Source organism: Blennius ocellaris (genome assembly GCF_963422515.1).
Source record: "Blennius ocellaris genome assembly, chromosome: 1".
Lineage (NCBI taxonomy): Eukaryota > Metazoa > Chordata > Actinopteri > Blenniiformes > Blenniidae > Blennius > Blennius ocellaris.
The window spans coordinates 20,006,198-20,033,396 of NC_137650.1; the positions used below are offsets into that span (position 1 = coordinate 20,006,198).

General features: G+C 40.9%; 1 protein-coding gene across 1 annotated transcript in view; it reads left to right on the top strand.

Moving 5' to 3' along the window:
• Positions 1-1,015: 1,015 nt before the first annotated feature.
• The window catches only part of LOC308139985 (CUB and sushi domain-containing protein 1-like), a gene marked incomplete at both ends in the record, with an annotated part of 391,623 nt that continues 365,439 nt past the window's right edge, over positions 1,016-27,199 (top strand). Inside the window, one exon of the mRNA XM_080509617.1 lies at positions 1,016-1,151. Within this exon, the coding sequence (XP_080365743.1) occupies positions 1,016-1,151 (136 nt within the window). The remainder of the gene's footprint in view (positions 1,152-27,199) is intronic.

Sequence of the window (27,199 nt, forward strand, 5' to 3'; positions counted from 1 at the left end):
TCGTTTTCTCCAACTACTTCTTTTTACAATTCTTTTCACTTTCTTATTTATTGTCACGCTCTCTCTCTTCTGAAATCGACCTTTCCTTCTCTTCTTTGCTTAGTCATTTCTCCCTCCTCCATATTTCTTTCTCTTTGAAATCCTTCTTTTCTCCACTTCCTTTGACCTTTCTTTTCCTGTTTTTCTTTCTCATCTGCTCTCCACCACTTCCCCCTCTTTTTATTCCTCTTTTCTCTCACCCTTGTTCCCTCTACATTTGCTTATTTCACTTAATCTATCACTCCTTGAACCACCTCCATTCCCACCCCTTCAGTTTTGAACCTTCCCTTTTAATCTAATGTTTCTCCTCTTTCATCCATCTCTCCTTCCTTCTCTCTTCTCCAACACATTCCGTCTTTTCCTATTTCTCTGCCATCCTTTCTTCTTTACTGCAACCTGAATCCCATTTCTCTCCTCCTCTTCATCTCTCTTTCCTCTTTACTTTCTTCCTGTCTCTCTTCCTCCACCATCTCCCACTTTTCCCTAGCAGCGACTCTCGACACCTCTCTCTCTCTCTCTCTCTGGGTCTCCCTCTCTCTCCCATGCTCTCTCGCTCTCCACCGTCTCAGTCGTCGCTCGCTCGCCGTGCTGTGCGGACCTACCGACCACCTCTCTCGAGCTCTCCCCTCCTTCACTGAATCTCTTCATCTCTCTCTCTCTCCTCTGGTCCTCCGGTCTCTGCTATGACAGCTCACACCAGCGGCGTGTTGCCCGATCTGAGACCGTCAACCCGTCACCGGTCGTCCTGTCCAAACCTTACCATGGACGTGTGCGAGGAGGATTTTCGTGATTGATCCTCGGGTGCTTTTTTTTTATTTTTTATTTTTTGTTTTAATTTTTTTCTATAATAACGAAAGGAAAGGAGGAGGGGACGGGCGTCCTCTTGTACCCCCCTCCGCTTCTTTCAGCCAAGCAGAGCGGCAAGGTGGGGAGAAGGCTTAACATTTAAGCCAGCTTGGATTTATTTAAGAGCGAAATGACGGATTTGGGAGCGCCGGTGATGCTGCTGATGAGGTGGAGGCTGAATGCGAAGAAAATGGGAAGGCTGAGACGCGACCTCCCGCTTCTCCTGCTGCTGGGGCTTCTCATCGGGGATTTCTCCTCGTCCAAAGGTGAGTTTTTTTTGGAGGTTTCCAATTCGTCTGCGCGTTTCGCTGCGAGCGAATGCCCGCATGCGAAGCGGGCACGTGTACGTGCGCGCGTGTTGGATCAAAATGTTCGCAGGTTGGATAGTGCGCGTGTGCGCGCCCACGGGAGAACGAGAAAGGGGGGGGGGGGGGGTGGTGGTGTGGGGGTGTGCATGCAGTTTCGTTGCTGCAGACGGTGTTGTCGTGCGCGTCTATGTGACGGAGTGAGTGAGAGTTGAGGCTGCGCGCACCCAAATTCGCTTGCGCGCAGGTTTGGGTACTGCGTGCGCGCGCGTGTATGTGCGAATGCCTGTTTGAAATACTGAGACGTTGGGGAGAGTGTAACGGAGGCGATGGGAGCGAGTCTACGTGCACACTCGTGGGTTTAGTTTGTGTATGTGCGCGTGAGAGGGGGAGACAGAGTGCAGTGGCCAAGTTGGACACATTATCACATCTGGGGAGCAGTGGAGGCACGCTCAGTTTTTTGGGGCCTGCATGCTGTGCAGATATTCTCCTATATAAGTTAAAAATGACTCACAGAGCAACTTAAACCAGATTTCTGACACAGTTAGGAATCTTGATTGCTGTTAGGCAGCTCTCTCAGCTCTTGCAGCAAGAGCAGAGAGCGGTTTTTCATGTGGCGCACATGAAGAGAGGAAATCCCAGGCTCAGTTAAACATGGTTTTGGGTAAGTCGTGCTTGCCACGGAGCAGTTGTCTCAAAAGACTGTGGATTGTCTGATGTTGGATGTCAACGGCCCAGCAGGTCTGCGTTGGCTGAGTCCCGTGACCAAAGAATCCCCTCGTGTTAAAGATAGACTGATAGAGAAGAAAGTGTTAACATTCCCCTCGTTTGGTGGGAGCCTTAATGTTACTCTTTTTTATCAATAGCTTCTCTGTGTGCACCTCTCCTCCCTCTCTGTGTCAATGCCTGATCCTCTGTATGTCTTCCTCAGACTCTCCCAAGACTGCCGACACACACACACACACGCACACGCACACGCACACGCACTTCTAACTCGTTCGTTATGAAGAAAATTGTTTCTACTCACATTTAAATTGCTTCAAATTGTTGGTGTGTTTGCAGGTAATGATATCTTGTGCCTGTGTCCTCTCGATGTCTTTTTCCGTCACAGTAAAGATGTTGCATGTGATAGAGGGATAGATAGTTAAAGTGTGTGTGTCAGTCATCTTCATCTGCATCCCCCGTGCACGCAGGCTGTCAACCTGGAAATAAAGGGATTTGAACGAATGTGTGATTGGTGGAGAACCGTGTATGCTATGATAGTGGGGCTATTAAGCGGTTTGTGATTGAAGCAACTGCTTCCTATCACCCCTGATCCATCTTCCACTTCAATCACTTTCTGTGAGGTTGGTTCTTGCAATTTTTGAGCCCTATACAAAGTCTATACTTTCTGCCCTTAGTTTAGGCAGTTTTAGACTATATTTGCAACTCCATCCTCTTCAATTTAGCCAACAAAACTAGATGGTAAATGGAGCACACCCTTTTAATCTGTCAGTATTGACACCATGATGATATTCACCAATAAAACCTTTCAGGGACTGAGGGGTGATCACAACCAAAGACAAAGAAAGATAAAATTAAAGGGCACACAGACATCTGGAAAGACAGACAGGGTTTGTAATGATTTATTTGGTTAAATCTCGAGCCACAGATGGGTTCCAGCCTTTTAAATGGGATGTCACATTTTAAATTCCAGCACACAACTAATTATTGATTGTCTGGAAATTTCATTAAGGATGACATAAAAAAAATACAGGTATTTTCAGAGCGTCAACTCAAGATCAAATGGGAAGTATTTCACTATCGATGATCATTATTTCGTATAACTTTAAACCATATTGATCTATACCACTTTATGCCTTTTCGGGTCGTGTGGGGCTGGAGCCGATCCCAGCATACTTATGTTTACCTTGTTTCATTGGGTGAGGCTCAGATAGATGGAGAACCCATGTCAGCGCATTCATCAATTTGTTACAGCCACGAAATGTCCAATTGTCCAAGTGTGATGAGAAGTCCCATACAAGCCAGCGAGCGCTTATATAATTGATATATTGTTAACAACACTCTACTGGGATAGTACGGAAGACAATTCTGGCACATGCTCACAGTTGCACAAACATATACACACAGCTGGGGATAACATGTCTGGGAACTTCATTTAAGACTCCCTCTGGGACTATGAAGCCTTTGTTTAATCACTTGCGTACACACACACACATGCACACACACACACACACACACACACACACACACACACACACACACACACACACACACACACACACACACACACACACACACACACACACACACACACACACACACACACACACACACACACACACACACACACACACCATATGTACACAGTGACAATTAGCTGACATTGAATTAATGCCAAACAGCAAGATATTGGAACTTTTGGAGCCGCCTGTCCCCATGCTTGGCATAATAATATCACATGTGGGGCATGTGCAACCACGAAAGAGGAGATGGCTCCTTAAAGCAGTAAAGCAGAGCAGTTTTTCTAATCCAAATTCACAATACAGTAGTCACACCAAACTGAACTATAGGGAAAAACATAGGGAGGGCCTGCATCATGAAATAAAAAAGATCAAGCATTCATTAACCAGAATATGTGCACCTGAAGGTTTAGTTTTTAACTTTGGGGCCCCAGGCATGCATGTGGTAAATATTCTCAAAGGAATATCTACAAAATTTGCTGTTTCCAACGCTTTCAATAATCTCCCAGTGGCATCTTTTGATCAGGTGTTATCACAGAGTAATGATTGCTGTCCATATGTGACCACCTGTTATCCCATGACTGAGACCTCTTTGTGTGTGTGTGTGTGTGTGTGTGTGTGTGTGTGTGTGTGTGTGTGTGTGTGTGTGTGTGTGTGTGTGTGTGTGTGTGTGTGTGTGTGTGTGTGTGTGTGTGTGTGTGTGTGTGTGTGTGTGTGTGTGTGTGTGTGTGTGTGTGTGTGAGACCAAGTATGTTATCATAGAGGCAGCTATAAAGTTCAAACACTGTTCCTTATTGAACATCCAACAAATTGTACTCCCTGCAAGCTTGTGTTTTGTAAACCGCTTTTAAAACGTTTACATTTTTCTGTCGGTGGAACATAACAAATGGATAAAGGATATGTTTATAAAGTCAGTCGGGGAGACGCTCCGACTGATCCGATTTTGTCACTCACTGGATGCTGTCAGGTCTCAAGATTCTCATCAGTGAAGCACAGTGTCCATGCAAGTGTGTCCGACCGTGTCGTCTTTTTGAAAAAGCATCTTGTGGTGAAACTGAACTAGTTGAATTACTGAATGACTACAGATATTTATTTAACAGCACTTTCAACAAAATGGATCTCTTTCCAAATAAAGGAAGGCTTGTGGTTTGTTAATGATTTGCCAAAACATTACAGTGAAGCCGAACATTAGTGAACACATCCACTCTTAACATATGACAGTAGGAGGACTGGCAATAAAACAAATAGACATTTTTTTCTAAAAAAAATCAGTCTAAGATTCTTGTCATTATTTATGTACAAATCTAATTTTGACAACCTCAAAGCAGGCGTCCCCCCCCCCAGATTTGTTTGTGGCTACATAACTACTTCATGATTCCAATACTCATTCCTCTAAAAGTTCTTCTTTGCTTAGATTTAGTCTATCTGTCCATCCAGCCGCCCACCTTCTTATCCATTTCATGTAACTTGGATAAACAGAGTCAGTCTCAATTGACGATAGTCGAGTTTGTTCAACCTTTTGAAAGCGAAAGCTTTTTTGTGTCACATGCAGTGTCTTTCTTTTTGTAGAAACATGTTCTTTTACGTGATTGTCTCAGGGACATACTGGTCCTATGATAAATTTACGTGTGTTGAGATGTCTTTTAAACACTGTCCTTGGCTGAAGCTGCCTATGTGGATAAAATACATAATTCCTTACTATTATCTGTAATCGTAGAAGGTTTTTCTTTTGGATAATTCATTTTTTTATTGAAATTATATGAAGATTTTCCTAAATCAGTTGACGGAGTCATTGGCATACACAACCTTTGTCACAGGTTTGAATAAATGATGAATATAGCTATATATCTACTGGTTTACTTGAAATGAGTTTTTAACAAATATTTTAATATTCAAAAATTATTGAAAATTATGACTCTTTGTATGCAGCATGCGACTTTTATATAAAAACAGTGGCGTCGGATTACAGCACGTTTTTGTTGTTGCTGACTTTCAGTACAGCCTCATATTTGTGTGCGCATTTGTGTGGGATTCCCTGTGTGTGTGTGTGTGTGTGTGTGTGTGTGTGTGTGTGTGTGTGTGTGTGTGTGTGTGTGTGTGTGTGTGTGTGTGCGTGTGCGTGTGTTTAATAATTTTCTGCTCCCTGCATATTAGAAGCATAGGCGCACTTAAAATTTTAACCTCTCTGTGTGAGAGCACGACTAAAAGACACACGCAGAGGCATGCAGGTGCTCAATGTTTTCAGGTGCTCGTATTGTAAATGATTCCCCTCAGTCACACTGAAGATCGCGCACGTTTTAAACAATCTGAGCTTGAAGAAGAGCTCCTGCGTGTGCACCTGCAGCCGAAGGCGCGAGGCATCTCATCGAGCGCTGATGATAACCATGTACTTGAGGGGTCCTTCCAGACGTCGAGTGAGACCACAGAAACACACACACACACACACACACACACACACACACACACACACACACACACACACACACACACACACACACACACACACACACACACACACACACACACACACACACACACACACACACACACACACACACACACAGAGTTAACTACCGCAGCGTCACAGTTCAATGGAGAGCAGAGTCGTCGTGTGAATAACAGACATATGTAGATTCTTTCCAATCCTGATACTTAAATCTGTATTAATCCACATGTAGAACATTTCAAGTGAAGTAGTGTTACTGTTGGTGTCACAGAAGAATTATTTATCAGAGTCCATGTTAACAATGCATGGGTCATTACGCTCGATGACGCGGGAGTGAAATAAAACCCCTTTTCAACTAGTCAAAATTAACAAGTTATTTGTCTTTATAGTGTTCAAATGACATGCTTTAAAACAGCCATGGCCTACATACAGTACGCTAATGTAGAGGGAGAGGGCAGTGAGTGAGAGACTGCAAGAAGGAACAGAGAAAATGTGTGAACGCAGAGAGAAAGAGAGAGGGATTGAGGTGGAGCCTGAAACGAGAACCGCGTGTTAAAGACAAAATGGGACAGAGAGGAGTGAGAAGAAGTGCTATATGGGGGAGACAAAATGAAAGAGAAAATGAAAATGTATTCCCCGGCAGATGCTATTAATCAGGAATGACTTTTCCATCTTATGCTGCTCGGCTAGTAATGTCTGGCATTAAGTAATGACATCATAACTCTGTCTGCCTTGGATTTATACCACAGATACGGAGGGAAATCCGCCAAACTGACCTAAAGGCATGAACAAACAGGCCCCTAAAATCTGTTGATATTAATGACTCGACTCAGATATTTCACGCTTGCCGTAAATACTGTGTTACACACAATAGAGACCCACATCTATGTGTCATTTTAAATCTGAGGGGACAGCATGAAAACGGGATATAAAAGAGAATGTGTATATCATACGAAAAAGCACAACAGCGCTTGAAATTACGAACATCATAAAAGTGACGCCACATTGCTGGCTCAGTGTTGTTTTCACCACCCATTAGTATGCATGAGTAAATGCCGTGTCGAGTTTAGTTTTTCAACCGCTTTTCCTGAACCACCATGTTGATGTTTTTTTTTTTTTTCTCTTGAAATCTTCAAACCTGACCGATATCACTGCATTTATCTTTTTAAACTCTGCATTACACGTGTAAACTTGTCTTTAAATCGAGTTTCAGTTTAAAATATTAAACTCCAAATGCATTTCTCATGAACTACTTCTCTTAGCAAGCTATAAGAACGTGCCCTCTACATGAGGGGTTAATCTGCGTATTTGACTCCTATAGCACCTTGAATGGGGCCACTTTTGGCACAGCAGTTTGTTGCTGTTTTTCTGTACCTTGTACAGACGCCTCGCTGTGGTGGGAGCTGAGGGTTATTTCATAACACAGGATTACTCAGCCAGCCAGCTCTAAAAATAAGCATGAAATGAACCTCTCAACTGGAGTTCATAATGAAAGATCGGTTGGTGTGACGACAAGACATCCATGAAAACCAATATCCAAATTTAATTTGACCGATTATTCAGAACATCAACAGCTATGGTACCTTTTTTTTTTTTTTTGCCAATTATAGCAAAGTACATAATTTCCACCGTTTTCTGATCGTTTGCTATGCTAACGGTCATGCTATGCATCCTGGTGGCCTCCGTTCAAGATGTGGAGCTCCGCAACATCTGCTTCACGGCTGCTTTAAATCCAGATCTCTGTTTTGGTAAAAGTTTGTGTACCAAACTATACCTACCAGCTCTCAGAACGTCTTAAACAAAATAAAATGTTTGAATACATTGATCTGTCTTTTTCATAGAAACTGATTTTTCTTTTTATCTCATTGAATACCATTACATATTTCATGATATGTATGATAACAATAATTTGCATTGGATTATACTTATTTTTTACATTTGTATGATCATGATTGTATCTACTAGGTCAAAGTTATCTCATATTTGTTTTCCAAGCCTTTCAAAATCACTACCAACTAGCATTATATCTAAACGTCCAGACAAAGGAAACACAACCCAGTTTCACAGCTTTGAAATTGTTGTCTTCATTTGTCCATTACATTGAAGCAATAGCATAAAAGAAATGATCGAGAAAAAAAGCAATTATGTGTGTCATTACATGACGCAAGATAATCATCCATGCAGTCTTGTGGTTGCTGGTCAAGAAATAATGTTGCACTGCACAATTGTTGTCACTTTCAAAATGGTTGCTTGCTTTTATTGATTTATTTGGTGAGTAAATTCTGTTATATTAACTTTGTAAGACGTCCTGAATTCCAGTGTTGTTGCCTGTTTTCTGGACAATGTTAAAAAAAACTTTCTTTTTATGTTGTTTTGTAGGTTGCCTTCTTGACTAATAATCTTGCTCTTTACAAATGTAAAACTATTATATTTATTTAAATATGTTCATTAATTTGAATTATGTGGGATTTGAATTATGTGGTCTTGTAAATTAAACTCTACTGTTTTGCATTATTCACAAATTGCATTTGTGTGTAGCAAACAATGTAGTTGCAAAGACACACAATAAACACTTCATGGAATAAAAGTTTATATCTTCGCCGTTTTTTTTTCTTCCATGGAGTGTTTATTGTGTGTAAAGAGACACAATAAACACTTCATGGAAGAAACAAAAAACCAGCAAAGACATAAACTTTTATCCAGGACCACCTTAAAGGAGCCTCTTGGCATAGCATCAGCACGTTGGCCTCATTGAAATAAATGAGGAGGTTTTTCATGTCGTGCCTTTGTTGGTCTGAAATGTAAAATCTTCCTAACTGGCATATCCCAGGGCCAGCAAGCTTAAATAACCCAGTTAAAAGTAATATCGTAATTACTGATCCAGGTAGGGAGAACCCTATTTTGATGACAGCATGGGGTCAGCTGATTGGAACTTGTGGAAATTCAATGTTTTGCTGAAGGGCATTTCAATGGGGTTATACATTTTTTTTTAAAATTACAATCCTGGACTGAATAACACTGACCATGTTCTCCACCACCCTGCAGCTTTAACCTCAGTGTGTCTGTTGGTGTACTGCAGCAGCTCACTGGATATAAAGGCTAATGTGTGTGTCAATGTAGCACTTTTGCTATTTCATTATTTCCGCCTTACCTCTTTTAGCATGACATTTTCTATAAGCTGTAGGCTAATAGCTGGCTAGCGGGCTAACATTAAGCAGGCTAATGTGCCTGGTAATGTTACATTAGTGTTATTTCAGTATTTCTCTCACTTAGTTCCATGGTTTAAGGGCATTGTGTGTATATATGTGTGTGTGTGTGTGTATGTGTGTGTATGTGTGGTGAGACAATGCGAGGGCACACCGGTGTGTGTGTGTGTGTGTGTGTGTGTGTGTGTGTGTGTGTGTGTGTGTGTGTGTGTGTGTGTGTGTGTGTGTGTGTGTGTGTGTGTGTGTGTGTGTGTGTGTGTGTGTGTGTGTGTGTGTGTGTGTGTGTGTGTGTGGTGAGACAATGCGAGGGCACACCGGTGTGTGTGTGTGTGTGTGTGTGTGTGTGTGGTGAGACAATGCGAGGGCACACCGGTGTGTGTGTGTGTGTGTGTGTGTGTGTGTGTGTTTGCCTGGGTGTCGCTTGTTGTGTGTCTGCGTGCATGCATGCGCGCTCTACATATGGAGCCAATGAGTTACATTTCCATTTCAAAGCGACGAGTCAGCAGCAGCAGAAGCTACTTTCATCCATTAATGTGATTTTAGGGAGCGAGCGAGACAGCGAGACATACAGAAGGAAATACATAGCACACAGCAATAATTACTCTCCAGGTTGGCAAAGAATGCCAGTTGTTTATGAGTCTGTTTCTCTTCCTCTGACTGCCACCTCCTGGACTTTCACTGTTTTTAGTTGCATAGTTATATGTGCCCCACTTATCTGCAGCACAACTCGGTATTTTAAAGCAGCTGCCACTCACATTAACATATTCACTGCTCTAAAGTGCACAGGTGTTATTATACCACTTTATCTGTTAAAAGTTAAAAAGTCTGCATAAGATACTTTCAAAGAAGAATGAGTGAGAATGTGCAAGAGTTTGTCTTGGTCTCTCAAGAGGAAACTGCTAAGGGGTTATAAATGTGTGCATGCATTGGAGGGAAGCGTTGTAGGGATTGCTGTGTGCTCTGGTGCCCTTTTGTGTGTAAATGTCCCATGTGTAAGCCGAAAATGTTTGTGCCACCGAATCAAGACATCGTGTGTGTGTGTGTGTTTACGCAGATTTTAAGTGTGACCATGCAAGAACTGTCATAATAATGTGGTGCTGTGAGGTTCAAGTTACGTGTTGACTTTGAGTTTGTTTCTATGTGATGTTTTTTACTGTCCAACACAAACTTGCATGAATGGGTATATTTTGTTCCGTCGACTGAAATGTATATTTCCTTAAAGTCTTGGATGTTTCTGTGAGCAAATGAGCACAGGCATGGCATATGATGCATATCTAAAATATCTAAGATATGGGGTATTTACCTTTGGAGCCCTGCTGTACGTTTGAGTGTGGTTCTGTTGTCCCTATGTGGACCATTTGTATGTGTTTGAATAAAACAAACAAACAAACAAAAAAACATATTTTTTGTGTGTTAATTTGCGTCTTATGCATTTTCAATAGTGTGTGTGTGTGTGTGTGTGTGTGTGTGTATGTTTGCCTATAAATGCATTAGCCACAGGCTATCATTTCTTAGTATCATCGTTCTTATTCTATCCATTTTTAATGATTGGTAATGGTCGCTTGCAGTGTTGAACTTGCATCGTAAGGACGCAGCAAAAAAATGGTCCCGTGGAGCATAGTGTGTGCAAGACAGAGAAAGCAGAAGAAAAGATGCTGGAAGATAGATTCGGAGGCGGGAGGGAGAGAAGGAACTGGGAGGATGTTAATAGATGTTAGATCATGGAAACCAACATCGTAGGAAATCCGCGGAAAAGGCCCCATGGTGCACTGTGCCACTGCAGCGCAGCCCCATAGGGAGGACACTGGGCGAAGACAAAGAAGGAGGTGTGAAAGGAGGAGGTGTGAAACTGGCCGGCATACTGAATGACTGACTGGCTGTCATTTTGATTCACCGGCTAAATGATGAACTGGTTGTTAAATTGATTGACTGACTTGCTGGCTGATTGGTTGTGTTACAGGCTGGCTATGTGACTGACTGAGGCAATTGCTGATTTGTTGAAGGCTTTTTACAAGGTACCTCTGTAACGGCCAAGCACAGCCGTAGAGGGTGTGTGTGTGTGGGGGGGTCGGATAAAGAGATGGAGGAAATGAAAGGCATCTTAACTGTGTTTAAACCTTCGAACAACAACAAAAAAAAGGTTTGGAATGAGTTTCCAGGGTCCAAAGGCCAAGAAACACATAATGGCTGTTAAATTGTTCCTTGTTAAATTTAAATTTTATTTGTTTCCATTAAAGACTACAATGTGCTTTATTACCAATGCTTCCGCGTGCTAACCTGCAGGGAAATTGTTGGATTTTATCCACCAAAATCCAGTAAAATCAAATCAAACGCATCTGTAATAAAGTGAGTTCAATTACATAGGACAATTGAGGCATTTTAAACAAATCATTAATTTAAGTACAAAAACATATTTCAGTCACTCAAACCTGCAATTCTGCACATTTAATGCAATGCTGACACATGGAAGTTTGAAGTGAGCATTATCTGCCCGTCAGCTGGAAAGGAGAAGCAGAGAAATGGAGAAGAGCTGGATAAGGAGTGACTGAGTGAAGCAGGGAAGGAGTTAAGAAGGAAGAGACGGTGAAAAAGAGGAGAGGGGAAATGGGAGGAGGAGGAGGAGGGAGGGAAGGCCTTAAGCAGTGTGATAAGGAAATAATAAAAGGAAGGTTGTAAAAGGCTCCAAGACTCCAGCTATAGCAGTATCAGTCCTGCACGCGCACGCACGCACGCACACACACACACACACACACACACACACACACACACACACACACACACACACACACACACACACACACACACACACACACACACACACACACACACACACACACACACACACACACACACACACACACACACACACACACAGCTGTATGAAAACTGATGTTGCATTGTCCTTTACAGGCCATTAAAGCTGAGCCGAAGCAATTGCTTACCCCTGTCTGACAAATGACGACTAAATAACGCAGCACTTCTGTGCAGCTTTCAGTCTCTTTGTCTATCTCGCAATCAAATCCTTGTAGAGTCTTAAATAGACTTTAAGCTCTCTCCTTGGTGTTGGGATCCAGACAGGTGGGACAGTCAAAGAGGAGCGAAGTGAGTGCAGGGTGATGGATTATGAATGAATCCACTCTGCCTTTTGTTTTCATTACCATATGTCAATCAGGCTTTGTTTTATGAACTTTTTGAGAAATGTTCTTGACTCAAATTTGCTCTAATTCTCATGCATTTCCTCAGCAGAGACAGTATCAAGTCCTTCAGCACATCTTCAGCACATTGGACAATAAGCTGCTTCTGTGAGGAGTTTCAAGTAATGCTTCTTGAATGTCAAGAAGCAAGTGATTCCTCCCCCCCCACCTCTCTCTCACACACACTCTCTCTCTCTCTCACACACTCGCTCTCTCTCTCTCATCCCATTTCTTTTTGTCATTCGCCACTTCCTTATCTCATCTCTCTTTCATCCTTCTGCCCTTTTTCTCTTGCCTCATGTCTTTCCCCCTCTTTTCATCTGTAACTGTGATTCGTCTCCTTCCATTTTCTCGTTTCCTTTATATTTATATGTATATGTATCATTCTGGGCATGCTTCTCTACCTGCTATTCATTCTTGCTAAATTCCATCCCTTTATCTTACTTTTATTGCTTTCATCCTTTTTTTTTGCAGTTTTATGCCTGTCCTCCATCTCTCTCCGTCCATCCTCCCTCATCAACTTCCCGAACCTCACTCCTTCTCATTCCGCTCCCCGTTTGGTGTCTCATTTTCCTACTCTCTCTCTGCCCTTTCGAGTCCTTTGATTAGGTTGTTGGCATTTTCATTGAGATGTCTATATGACCACTGAAATAACTCTCCTGTCACAGTTTCATCTGCCCTCTATCTGCTTCCTATCGTTCTGTCTGTTCATTCTCTGCTCCTTTGCGTCACAACATCTTCTATGCTTCCTCTCCTCACCAACCTTTGGATCCCTCACTTCATTTTGGCACTTTCCTGTGCTGTTCCCTTGCTTGTCTGCAATACCCCTGCACGTTTTTTCTATGTTTCTCTCAATACCCCCTTATTTTTTTTGACTGTTCTTTCATTCTGTGGCTTTCTGTCCTGATTTACCTTCCTCTTGGTTCTTTGGTGGCTTCTGTAGATTGCTTGCTCAAGCGTTACATCGCCATATCACCCTCTGTTGGTGGTCATTACCATAGAAAGAGACTTAGTGGATGAAGGAGTGAGGTGGAGTAAGAGGGTAAGGCTTTTGGTAGTTTGGTGGGCTGACTCTGCATTTCTCGGGATACTGGCAGTGAACAGAAAGGAGATGTCTGAAAATAGAGAGTACATATTGGTGAGTAGAAGAATGCCTCGGCTTATACAGAAGAAAAGTTGAGGGAAATGTGAGAAAAAACACGAGGAGGAGAACGGAATAAAAAGAGAGGAAGAACCAGTGTGTCTACATGCCTCTAATCTGTTGATGGTTGAGCGGAAGCAGACAATAAGCCGTTATCTCTTGACTTAGCTCTAGTTGCAGCAGTATGGCACCTCATACTGCGAGTGCCAGAGGAGCTTACAGCACCATCACGTTCCCACGGTGCTATGACATCCAAAGATAGACACAACAGGGTACGACTTAAACAGATGATGCCATCAAGGCATTTAATACCTCAAAAATAACAAGGGAATACAATACAAATATCCAACGTCTAAATAAATAACATAAAAGTAGCAATGGTAGGGTTTTACCATCCATAATAATAATAATAGTTTATTACATCGTTGGATACTCACAATGCAAGTGATTTATTCGTACACTTTATAGTCTGAGGTGAAATAAAAGCGGTAAACAGGCGGACCGGTTGCGAGTGTTCAAGACTCACTAAAGGCTAATCCATGCAGAATGATCAAGTAGAGGAGCTACTACTACTACTTAATATATCAAAGGCCATCAGAATATACTGTTTGTCTACGCAGCTGCACAGCTTCAGATCACTCATCACGCCCAAACTGACCTATGTTTACTACTGAAAGCACCAATAGCAGCTTCTCACTCCAAGTGAGCATCTGTGGGATGTGCTGAACAAGTCATCCATAGAGGTCCCACCTCACAACTTCCAGGATTTAATAGATCTGATGCAATACAGTAAAACCTCTGATGTGGGGACACCCTAAAACCCAAGGGCAACTGGTGTCCTCTCTTCGGAGGGACGGGACACGAGGACGAATTGTCGGACCAGTTGATACTGAACGAACCAAACATCAAATATGTTATGATTATTTAATAGCACATACCTGAACCAATACAAATATGTATGTAATATAAATACATATATAAACATGTATATAAGATGTATAGAAAACAATTATTAAATAACATTTAATTTACTTCAGGGACCACATACAGTCCAGTTTCATCTTGAGTGAACCAGACTGGGTCCAAACGCGTGACGTCAAAATCGTCATCCACCCTGTGCACTAGGGTCTGACCCTCTGCGGTTGAACGTGTGTGCACGCCGACTGTGCATGTGCTAGAGCCTACTGGATGTTTGTGTGAGGAGATCCTTCATCTCCCCGCCTGAACAATCACAATTTAAAAGCAAATAAAGAGCCAGACAGCTCAGAACTCCTGAAGTGAAACGTAAACTCGTTGAGTAAAGGTGGAGCACGCCGGGAAGCAGAAGTGGAGATATTTTTGGGATCGTTACATTACGTTATGTATGGAAGTGAACCTGGAGTGTAGTATGGATGCAGTCGTGTATCACCCGTGGCCTGAATATTCCAATAACCCAGTCCAGCCCAAGTATTTTGGCCTTTTTACTGTAGTGTCCGCTCAGCTTGAAATTTGCCAGGGAAACCGGTCCCTTGTCCGCGTTTGGCAGGTTGTCCGCTCATCACGGTGTGTTAACAGTTAAATATGTATCCATTCACTCTGATGTGTCCGCTTCTACCAGGTCTGCGTCTTGGGGCTTCTACTGTAATTTTGACCCAGATACTATAGTGCATCTTCAGAGGTGGAGTGCCATCCGTGTGATTAAATTTCAGGGTACTTTTGTCTACAAAAGCAGGAGCTACAAAACATTAACTCATAATGTTATGACTGATCTTGGTATTCCTAAACAGCTGGTGTAGCACCAACTCTGATTGACACTTCCACAGTGCATGTAAGTGCAGTGAGTCAGTCGCACATTAGTCTTAACAAGATATTGAGGGATATAGATTCTATGCAAGAACAACTACAGCAGAGATTAGGAAAAGGCCTCAAATGACTCACTTGCGGATCATCCAAAATAATACTTATGAAGCGAGTGCACTATCATCTTTTGACAATGGCTGATACAGTTTGTAATGACCAGCTTTTAGCCTTTTCCTCCATGTTTTATGGTGCTTCTACAAGCTTGCTGTGGACACACGTGGAGCCAAAGCCTCGGGGTCTGGTCACTACTACACACTGAGTCACTGGAGCTTCCATCAAGCTGCTTACATTGGCATACATGAGCAATTTTCTCAATGTCTATAAGAAAAGGATCCAAATGAAGGAACAGGAATATTCATCCGGGTGTGTCACCATGATATCATCAGCATCAGCATCCCACCGTGCAGTATGTTGCCGGGGCGGGAAGGGGCAGGACAGGTTTTCGTGTAACCCCACTGGATGAGCTCCATAAGGAGGAGCTACAACACAGCTGTCTGCCGATTGGTAGTGACGATCGTCACTCTCGACGAGGCCGCAACATTTATATAATAGACAGTTGTTGTTTACATACGTCGCTTTTTGCACCCTGGTTGTTTTCTTAACTCAGTTTATTGAAATGTCAGCACGCTATGCAGCACAGCAGTCTTCCAACGAGGTGCGGGAGCTGGGCACCGCTGTTGAGGGCGATAATGTTTTTCAAGCTGAGTCGCAGAGAACGGAGGCTCAAGCCTTTACTCCGATAACCGCCTGCGCTGCGGCCGCAATTTCCGCGTCGACACGTACTTCGCTGTGGGACCGAGGCTTTCCATAAGGTTGCCAACGAGACCGAAGTGTCAGGGATCCTCGTGCGTATCAGTAAAGTCTACGTCACTAACCTGTTTGTCACATCCTGTTTGTCACTTCCTGTTTTATTTTGACATTTGATTAAGTGATTCGTTCCACCTGTGTCCTTCCTTTGCCAGTGTTTATAGCACCCCCCCCCCCCCCCCCCCCCCCGTGTGTCCATGCTAGACTGTCTCGTCACTTTTCATGATCTCCAGCCCTTTTTCCATTGCGTTCCTGGTTTGCTCTTCCTTTGTTTCTGAACTTTGCTTCTGTGCCTGACCTGCTCCTGGATTTTCCTTTTGATTCTTTTTCCTGCTCTGAGAACAGACATGCCATTTTAACCAAGTGTGCAAACAATCCAAGCCACTAAAATGTGGTATGTGTGCTCAGAAGTCAAAGTAATGCTGAGTAACTGTGCAGGTAAGGAGTTTTATCAAATATTCTTATTTTTTTTAAGAATATATATCAATGTCATGAAATAGTTAAATTGCCTATAGAATATTGGAGATATCAACAGTCAGAACTGATAAAATCAATATAACTTATACACATTCTTTTCAGATTCCAAATGATTGCGAGGTAAAGGAGTCAAAAAATAATAATAAACCATATCGTAATGTAATGTACTTAATGTTGTGCATCAGTAACTGTATAGCACACTGTTTCCCCTGTATTATAGGCTGGTTAATATTTAATCATGAACTAGATGCACTGCTGTATGCAGTTTAAAGTGAATGATTAAAAAGTTAATGTACTTCCTGTGGTTATAATGTTTGTGCTTGGTGCAGTGTGGAGGCACGTGTCCATTGAGATGTCTGCAGAGCCATTCGTGTTCCTTTATGTCTAATATTTCAATAGTTTGGTATGAGGTACTTTCTTTGTGTTTGCAACATTTATGATATGGACCATATAATTCTCTATATTTCTTCGTTTTATCCTCGCTGCTCCCTGCGCGAATGAGTGAGGAAATGTCATTGTGGACTGCAAATGCCACTGCGGAGCTCGCTGTAAGTTGCTCTTTAAGCAATGCCATAATTCCCAGTTTGTTGTTCTTAGACACTTTTCTTCTGTAAGTGTGCAGAGAGCAGAATTGGACATCTAAAGCTTCACAGAGGTGACATTAAGTTGCACAGGGGTTTTTGAGATTGTATACACAAAGAAAATCCACATTTGCTGTCTAATAATCTCTTCCAGGCTGCTTTCCTGGCGCTTGAAACAGGAGGGAGGCCAGATTTGACACCAGTGCTGTTAAAAAGCTGACGTCACTGCACTGACTAAGACAGAAAACAGAGAGAGGTGTCACATAGCCAGCCTGCTCCTCTCTTCTCTCCTCCTCTTTTCTTTTCCTATCTCCCTCATTTCTTCTCTGCCTCTCCCTCCTTTTCCTGTATTTGATTGCAGCAGGCATTTTGTGGCATCCAATAGCCTGCTGGTGTGGAGTTGTTTAGTGGGGGACTTGAAGAGCTTTCTAAATGATGGCTAAATTTAACTAAATGACTTCCTCCACTCAGATCTGATATAATGTTCGCCTCTGCTCCTCTCTCCTATCACGGCTTCATCCTTTTTAGCTGTTGTCCTTTTTCTTCTCCTTCCTCTCGCTCTCTCTGTCCTGAAGTGCAATTTCTATTCCTCTATCTCCGTCGCAGCTACTCCCGCCCTCTCCAGCCTATTTACCTTTTCTTCTCATTCTGCATAAGGCTCATACCACTTCTGTCTTCTCTTATTTCTTGTTTACTGATAATTTTTTTCCACCTCCTTTCTATTTCAAATAGAAAAGGACTGCACTGCTTTGTCATTGGTGGATTTGGAGGAAATGTCGTAGCTCGAGTCAGCTAGTTGCCGGCAGCTGTCATTTTGCATGTCTATGTGTCAATTCCTTTTATTTACTGCCTGTGTCTTTCCGCTATTCGCATTAATGTGCCTTTCACTGGAAGCAGTGACTAATTAGATGATAGATCTTTTACCTGGGAGTTATGGTCAGAAAATTGGAAAAGGATAATTGCTTGAACATCAGCAGTGAATTGTGTCTCTGCCAGCCAACCCACCAGCCTTTATGCTACTTTATTCATCCACTAACAACCTTGCTCCAATATCACCTAATTACCTAATTTATATGTATAAAGTATATGTCATTAGATTACCATGTATATTATGTTACCATATAATTATGTCATAATAAAATTTGATATAATGTTATTTTGCAACTGTAATTCACTTTTTTTCTGTTCTATGTGATCCAATTACACTAGTGAAGATTGTTATAAGTATATTGATACACATTTGCATATTCTAAAGAGCCACACTTATAATTTATTAAACAGCTCTTAGTCTGAGAGATATAATATTATGTAACATATTAAACAGTACATCACTCATGTAGAATACCACATGCAATTATTTTCGGTTAAGGAAGAGCCATTCAATCGGTATTAAACTTTTCTGAAATCCCCCCCAGTACTGAATCCTCACCTCTCACTAGACACCGAGGAAAATCCAGGTGCATTTATTGTACTCATGAAAAAATGTTACCGCTCCTGACTCAGAAAGCTTACAAATCGTAATGCCATCCCTGCTCTGCTTTTTTTTTTTGTAGTTTAAAAAAAAAGAGACACAACTGTAATAATTCTATGAAATAAAGCAAAAATCATGAAGATGCTGTATATCTCACTGGCGGATTTTGTGCATCAGTTACATGCATTGATATAGCCCCTTTCGCCTTGCAAGGGAATCCATCTGTGAACCTCAGCTCAGCAAGCTATTTTCTATTTACACAGTCTGCTGTCAACATGACTGATACAATAACCTGAGTTTTCTTTGTAGTAAAATGTGGAAATCGTTCATCCATGCATCTTCCCATGCCATCTTTTGTAGCAAAAAATTAATAAATAAATACAGTTGAGCCCTGATGTCCCGAACCTTTATTCCAGTATAAAACTACATTCAATTGAGTTTCTCCTCAAAGAAATAAAAATGAATATAGAATTCTATGAAAACCCTGTGGCTAGTTTTTACTAGCCTTCGGAGGTTGAAAAAAAAAAATATTCATGAGTAAGAAGCCAATAGCAAAAAACTATGGCTGCTGTAGAGGGCTGAGTCACAAGTTCTGCTCGATAAGGATTTATCTTTTATTTACATACGGTATGGTGCATGGTTTTGTTGAACGACCTCCTCCCTCCTCATGTGCATCAGTCAATTTCATTCGAGTCCCTGCTGGTTTTGTCTGCAAATGTTTTTTTTTGTTTTCCCAATTGTCTTATCTTTTAGCTGTGGATGTTCCTGGGTGACTGATTTCTCTGTTGACCAAACAAGATCTCCTCATTAAAATTTGTCTTGAGGGTAAACATTTTTTACAAAACAGTCAACATTTATCGGTTGTGCATTTCAGTTCAACATATCGCATAAACATTCTGAAGGTGTTGTGTTTAAGGTTAAGTTTTAGACCTTGCAAAATCTTTTTCATGATAAGTGTCGTTATCTTCTCAAAATGGTCGGAAAAAAAGAGTTTAGTTGGGGTAACTGATGTCGAATTGGCTCGCTAGTGCTGAAAGCTACAGCAATGCAAGATAACAACAACGTAGTGATAACAAGGTGAAACAAAGGGCATTAAAACACACACAAAATGCCATACTGTAAAGAAGGTATTTTAAAAGGTAAAATTACAATGATTAATGCAATTGAGGCAGAATGATTTAGAAAACATTTTCTGTAAGAACTAATCATTTTAGAGATACAATCTGATATTAAAAAATAGGTAGAAACTTACATTTTACACGTTATACAATAATACAAAATCTCACATAAAATCATGATTAGAAGAAAATGCAATTTTAAAAATAGATTATAGAAGTATTAACAATCCTGTACTTCGCATATGCCACCTTTCATGAGACGTCTTTCTTGTATCCCTTCTGATCCTAAACACACTCTAATTTAAGAACACAAAGATATCGGTTGGAAATGTTTGTCTTTATCTTTTGTCATCTTACCCACTTCTGAAGAGATTCTAATATTCCAGCCAAATAGCATTAAAGTTGAGACATTGAGATGAGGTCGCGGTGCTGTGTCAGTCAGACCTCACACAGTGGGGAAAAATGTGGAACATGTATTGGCAGTAAGCGGTTCATGTTTTTCTTTTCCTTTCCTCTTTGTGGCTCACACGCTGGGTCTCATCTTTTTGACTACTGTTATTTTTTGTCTGTATTCAACTGAAGGTTGAGTGACAGGCTCCATGTTCTGTATGTCATGTTTTTTTGCCATGTCAGTTTTTTTTTTTCTGCACTGTTCCATGGATTTTGCCATGCATTAAAATGTGGTTTCAATCCTTTTTTTCCCCCACAAGTCAGTCTTTCTTTTTGTTTTTTAGTTACATGATGGAAAAATCATAAATGCTATAAAACATTGGAGATTGATTCACTCTTACACCCCACAGTAACATTTTGTACCATTCATTATTGACAGGGCTGTTCATCAAAGGTGTCATGATTCAGAACGTGGCACATTGGGGTCAAGGTGAAGAACGTATTGAAAAATTTGACACTGCAAATGTGTCATATGGTTAATACTTCATGAGGATACTTTATAATGCATGCAAAGCAAGACATCATGGAAATGACATAAATCAGAAGCTGCTTACTGCAAGGCTCGCAGAACCAGAGCCATGTCTCTGGTCTTGTCAACTGCATCTTATTTCCTGCTCTTTCTTCCACTCCAATAAGATATTACAACATGACAGGAGTCGTGGACCTTTGGCCAGCTGCACTATTACTCAAAATACAACTGTCAATGTTCATATCCCATATTTCCCTTCCTCCCATGACATTCCCTTTAATTTCTTCTGAGCAGCAGTGATACAATTGAAAGTGACCTCTGTTGCTGTCAAAATAGTATGTGTCTTGTCTGTAATGATTACTGTTCAGTATATCACTAGTGACACATGCACCACTCGATATGGTGTTATTCAGAGCATTGATAATCATGGCATCCATAACCACAGTGCCATCATCAAGAAATGGCTACTGGTGCATGAATCAAAACAATTACATACCCATCACGTCCATGGAGCAGTGGGTGTTTAGTGCGCCATTGATTGAGTTGAGCGTTTTGTACTTTGAGAACTTGTGAATATTTCTAATACATTGTTTCCTTGGTAAATTTTGTCATTGATGGCGGCAGAGTGAGCTGGTTTTCTTCTCGGTTTTGCTACAGGTGGTAATGACACCACTGTTCCTTTATAATCTGCTTTTTAGGGAGGAACGAGAGGAGAAGCAGACTCTTTTTCAGCTGCCATTGCGTTGAATCTGTATCGTCATGCACAAAGGAGTTAGTTCCTCAGTCAGGTGCCTTGCTCAACAGCATTATAGTTGTACTGTGGTTGGTTACCTTATGAATAATTTACCTCGACATTTTCCCTTCCAGCCTATTTTCTGTGTGTACTGGCAGTGTTTTCCTGCAATGACTCAGCATACAAAACACGAAGAATATGAACACGGCTACACAATGTTGTACTCACACTTTCGGGGGAAAAAAAAAGGCTTGAAGCAGTGATTGACGTTCTGCATGACTTACCATCCAGCTGTCAGCGTTGGAAATACTGTATCCAGTGAGTACCAGCCCGTCGTCACTGCGTCGATGTAAAAGTAACTCTGAGCTGATGTGATGTTTTGTGTCTTTGCTGAATAGGACTTCTTCAACAACCTGGACTTTATTAACATGTTGATTGTTAACAGTTATGACAATGTATGCTTCTGAATGACTGCGTCAGATAAAATGTTGCCCAGAACCGATTCTATTGACGAGAAGCAAAAGGCAAGTGCAGTGAAAAAGCCATTATAGCCTTCCTTTGGCTGAATTATGCAACTTCCTTGAACTCTTTCTCTTGTCTTTGCAACACAATGACTCATAAAGGGGAAACCTTTCTTGACAGTTGTCCCTCAAAGGCATTTATGGTGTTGTGCAGAACTTGATGGAAGCACTTGTGTCAGTGGAATACTTTTGCAACCTTTACCCACTTACCAAATACTCTGTAAAGTAATAATAGGAAATGTAGTGTAGTTGTATTTGCAATCTGATGTTAGCCTTCATTTTTCATGACTGAAACACGGAAGGCCTTTACCTTTCTGCTGCAGCTCAATGTTGAACTTTGCCCACCAACGTCGGAGGTATTGTTCCTCTTATCATTCTTTTAAGCTAATTGAGTAGAATTACAAGCTTAAGTTATATAATAGTTGTACCCTTGTTTTTTTTAGGTGCATTTATTGGTCTAACTTGGTAATAGCTTATCATCCATCCATCTTTCATCCAACACATTCGGGAAAACCAGAGTAACACATATCAACCTTGCAAATATATATACAATACTTCATTAAACATAATCATCAGTCATTCAAACTTTTAATTATATAGCACGTTTTATGAAGAGAAACAATTGTTGCTTCACATACAAAAATGCTTCACATACAAAAAAGGCAAGATATTTGACACTCTACAATCATTACTCCATAATCACACAATTTCGTTCATATTTTCTCCAGAACAGATAAAGAAAAGGTGTAATTTGATCTCAAACAATATATGACAATCAATACACAAAAAAAGAAATGTTACTTATCTTCACATTTAAAAAAAATACAAATATAGAATAGAATAAAATCTTATGGAAAATTGAAATTGAAATGTAGGGTGAAAAAGGTGATGACATTTAATGAAATAAACATTTAAATGAAAGGGTTAGAGGGTTCTGATCCCGTCCTGATACCTGAATTTGGATATTTGCTGGTACTGATACTACTCCGATACCAGAGCTCTGCTTGCTTTAAAATTATTATTATCAATATTGTTGATTTTACATGATGTTGTAATAAACTCCTCTCCACAGGCAAGTATGAAATGTACGAATGTATGCATGTATGCTCCCAAAAGGCAACTCCGCCTCGCTGTTCAATGGCTTTGCAAAGATCCACATTGCTGCTTTGAGCGTAAAATACATCAAAACAGTGGACATGTTGTCATGAAAAGTTGGATAGCCGCGGTCCTACTACGTTAGCCTGCTCGCTGGCTGCAAACTGTGGAATGGATTTCCTGACTCATTACTTCGCGTCTCATTGAGACCCGCCCCCGTTCAAGAAATCCATTTCACATTTTGCAGGCAGCGTGCATGGCGGCATGGAGTCCCTTGTGGAGTCATTTCAGCAGACAGTAAAATATAGACGAGGCTTCACGGATCGGAAATGCTGACAGGTTGGATTGTACATTTCCGATCTGTGAATTATGTTGGCATCGGAACCCAATAACAATACTGCAACGGATCGGCCCCATGTCTAATTGCCTTCCTGTTTTCAATAGAAAGGACTCGGTGTCTGCTAATAAGAAAGATTTCTTGTAATGAGGTTTCTATGATTTTCGTCTTAAATGGACCGAAGACCTGCATTTTCTGACTTGACAGTCAGATTACCCAACCAACTGGAGATCCCGTACCATAATATGGCTTTCTCCTCAGGAAATGAAAGAGCAGGTGGATTTGTCCACAGACACTTATCAGTGTACCAGACTCACCAGTACCACACATGGTCTCTGGTTCTTCTGCACTGCATTACCGAGTACTCAACTGGACTCGCTTTCAAACTTCTCCCGGTCTGTGACTTGATGGCCATTCCAGTCTGGCTGTTACAGGAAACAGCTACAGTGTAATCTCTCTCCTGGATGCTATATGTGGATGTAGTGTGATAGCTATGCATGTGACATGTTCTGTCATGGTTATCTTGCCAGCCTATACCTCCTGGGCTCACGCATGACACCATCAGTGATGGCTTCTCAATTGCACTGCTCCGTATCTCTGGGATTAAAGACATATCTCTGGGTTTGTAATTGATAGCATTACCATTCTAATACCAGATATGTGAGCTGTTAACCACTGAACATTCAGCAGAGAACTGTTGTGAATGAAAGGTTGTCATCACTTCTGCCTTTTCCTCTTCTCTGATTCACTGTCTTTACAAGACTATGTGAGTTCTTTATCCTAACATAGATGATTCTCAATTGACAGGAAGCCTGACTACTTGGAAAAAAAACCCCCACACAACCCAGGGAGAACATGCAAACTCCATGTTGAAAAGCTGCTTTGGCCTTTAGAGTCAAATCTATGAATGTTATTATTGTGAGGCGACAACACTAACCTCTGGTGTATCACTCCACCGTTCATAAACCAAAGGGTAAAATTTAAATTTAGCTTAAGTAAATTCATGATAGAGGTGAATTAATCTCAGCATTTAAATGATTGATCAAAATGAATTCAATTATATTATTGATTGCAAACTTGAATGGAACATGAATGTTGTTGCTGCCTTTCCGGAGTTACATAAGAAGAATGTAATTCTATTAAGTAAAGCGAGTGCGATGGTATCAAAGGTGCATTCCTTCAGTGTGACCACTGCTGGACTGTGATAAAACACTCACTTGTATGTAAGATGATGTTTGTACATTTGGCAGGAGTGCTGGCCGAGTTTTGAGTGAATCCTTAATTTATAAGATTTGTGATCTGATTTCATGTGGCTCTTCTCTCCTCTCTTTTCCTCTCCTTTGCTCTTTGCTGTCTGATCCCTACAGTAATAGATGTAGTCATTTAAAAAGAGGATGCTCAGTCATATTATTGGACTCTGACCTGCAAGATTCTGACACGTATAGTTTGTGGAGACTGTTTCATCTGATGACTGTTGCGTTTCCCTCACAACTCAATTAAGTAATCTAAATGCAGTTTGGTGCATGCTCTCCCCTCGCAGGACTCCAAAATCCTCTTTAGTGCATCTCTGCATCACAACTTGATACAAAGAGCAGGCACTTTTGGACATTTTTTTAATTAAACATACCTCTTACAGGTTCTTCTTACATAACCACCATGTTTGGCTATGTGTGTAAAGATGTACTGTTTACACAAAGCTGCAACAAATGTTAAGCGCTTTTATGCAATGAGCCTACAGTTTCCTCACATGATCTTGATTTACTTAAAACTATTGAGAAATGTAATATATTATTGATGCATAAAGGGAGGATCTTGATACGGCTTTCTGCTGATGACATTATATAGCTGTATTACAGAAAGGACTTAAACATGTTGCCACGGAACAATTTTCTTCTTGAAGACAATCCAGTGCCTGCGCCTGGTCCATTTACTCATCATAATATGATTGTGCAGTGGTTCCGTCTTGGCATTCACTGAGATGCGTCCTTTAGCAACACAAGGATAGAGATGACTAATCCAACTGTTCTTAAATCTCTCGCATCGCTTTGCCAAAACTTGTTAGAACAGTTTCACAGCTGCAAGTAACAATTATTTTCAGAATTGATATGACAGTTAAATTATTTATTTATTGTTTGGTGTGTAACATGTCAGAACATTTTCTGAAAAATAGAAAAACTCTCTAGATCCAATAAGTGGAAACAACAAGTGTTTCCTTTCCGATAACGTAGAAAGAAATATTTTTTGTCTTTTGTGCTCACAGATTATTTTTGGTTTCTGAGCGTGAATTTCTTCATTGGCTCACACAATCATCTGAAAAATGAAAGACAGCGGGAAATAAGATGCAGGAAAAATTCCATTGAATTTTGTTGATCTTTTAAAATCTTAGTCTATTCCCCATTACTCATCTGATTGTACCTACATATACAGAAGGTTTTGGGGTTTAAGCCGGCCACGACCTCAGAACAACATGCTGACAAATTTAGAAACTAGTCTAAATGACACCAGTCTATGTAAAAACAAACAAAAAAAACAAACACATGCTGCTGCTGAGATTCAGACCGTTGAGCGAATACAGATCCTGTACTTTGTGAACTTGCAGCTTCAATCACAATCCATTAGCATTTTGCCAACAGCTCAGGGGGTCATGAGTGTCAAGTTAAACTCATCCATTTGGGGCTTTTATGAGTACGACATTAGGCAGACCAGAAAATAGTCTCTTAGTCTTTGACTACCATCACTTTCCCTCCAGTGGAAGATTGAGGGACCCAAGAGCAGCATACAGATATAAAAACTAATTTGTTCCTGTACCCAATAGGATTTTTAATGCCAGGAACTAATGCGCATATGTGCTGGCTCTTTACTCCTTAAATACAAAACCTTTTATAGACACACAGGTACTGTACACTAACTTGCAGGTTTCAGGTATCCTGATTCAGCATCTGTGGTGTCTGTGCATTTCACTTATATCTTAGAAAAACTGCATAATGCAGACAAATTTTGTCTTGGAAAAATAAGTAAAGATATATCCAGTGGCTTTGTATATTTACTATATGTAATTGGTCAAAAGCAATGGAGAATAGCATATTTAGAAAACAAAACAAAAACAAAACCAACTTGGCTGAGACATTTTTGTAACCTGGTGTTGGTGTATATCAAACACTGGCTAATTGCATGTCCCAGGATAACCTCCCCTATATGAGAGCAGTGTGGAGTGAGCTCCCCCTGGGGCAGCAACAAAGATCTTCATTAGGGAGTGCAGTATCCTCTCCTGCTGATTTGTAAGGACTTATTATAAAAATAAATGGTGGGCAAAACATTTTGTTTTTTTTGTTAGAGCACCCAATAAATTTACTGAAAGTTTGATATAGATAAAATATATATATAAAAAAATTGTAATTAAAAAAGGCATTCAGTGCAAACCTGTAAGTGTTGCACATTGTGGAGAACACCTCCAACTGGACTTTTTTTTATTGTGTATATGGCAGTCAGCTGCCATTGAGAGGGAAATGGTATACATGTGTGCACCTTGTATAGCGGCATTTGTCAAAGGTGTGTCGAGAGTGTGAATGGATGAATGTGATGATCATGTGAAAGTGCATTGAGACTGCTCCAGCTGAAAACATATACGTACGTGACATGACACATTTACAATTCGCGACGGCATTAACTGACTTTCTCATTTCTTCACTATTGTACACGTTTTCTGAAGGCTGGGACATTTCTATCAGGGCTGTCTTTAGATATAGATAAATGGACAGATAGAGAGATACTTTATTAACCCTGAGGGAAAATCCGGTAATGCATCGAAAACCAAAACTGTGTTACGTCTGGTCTGCAGGACCAGCTGTTTTTCATCTTCTTTTAACAGAAAGGAATCCATT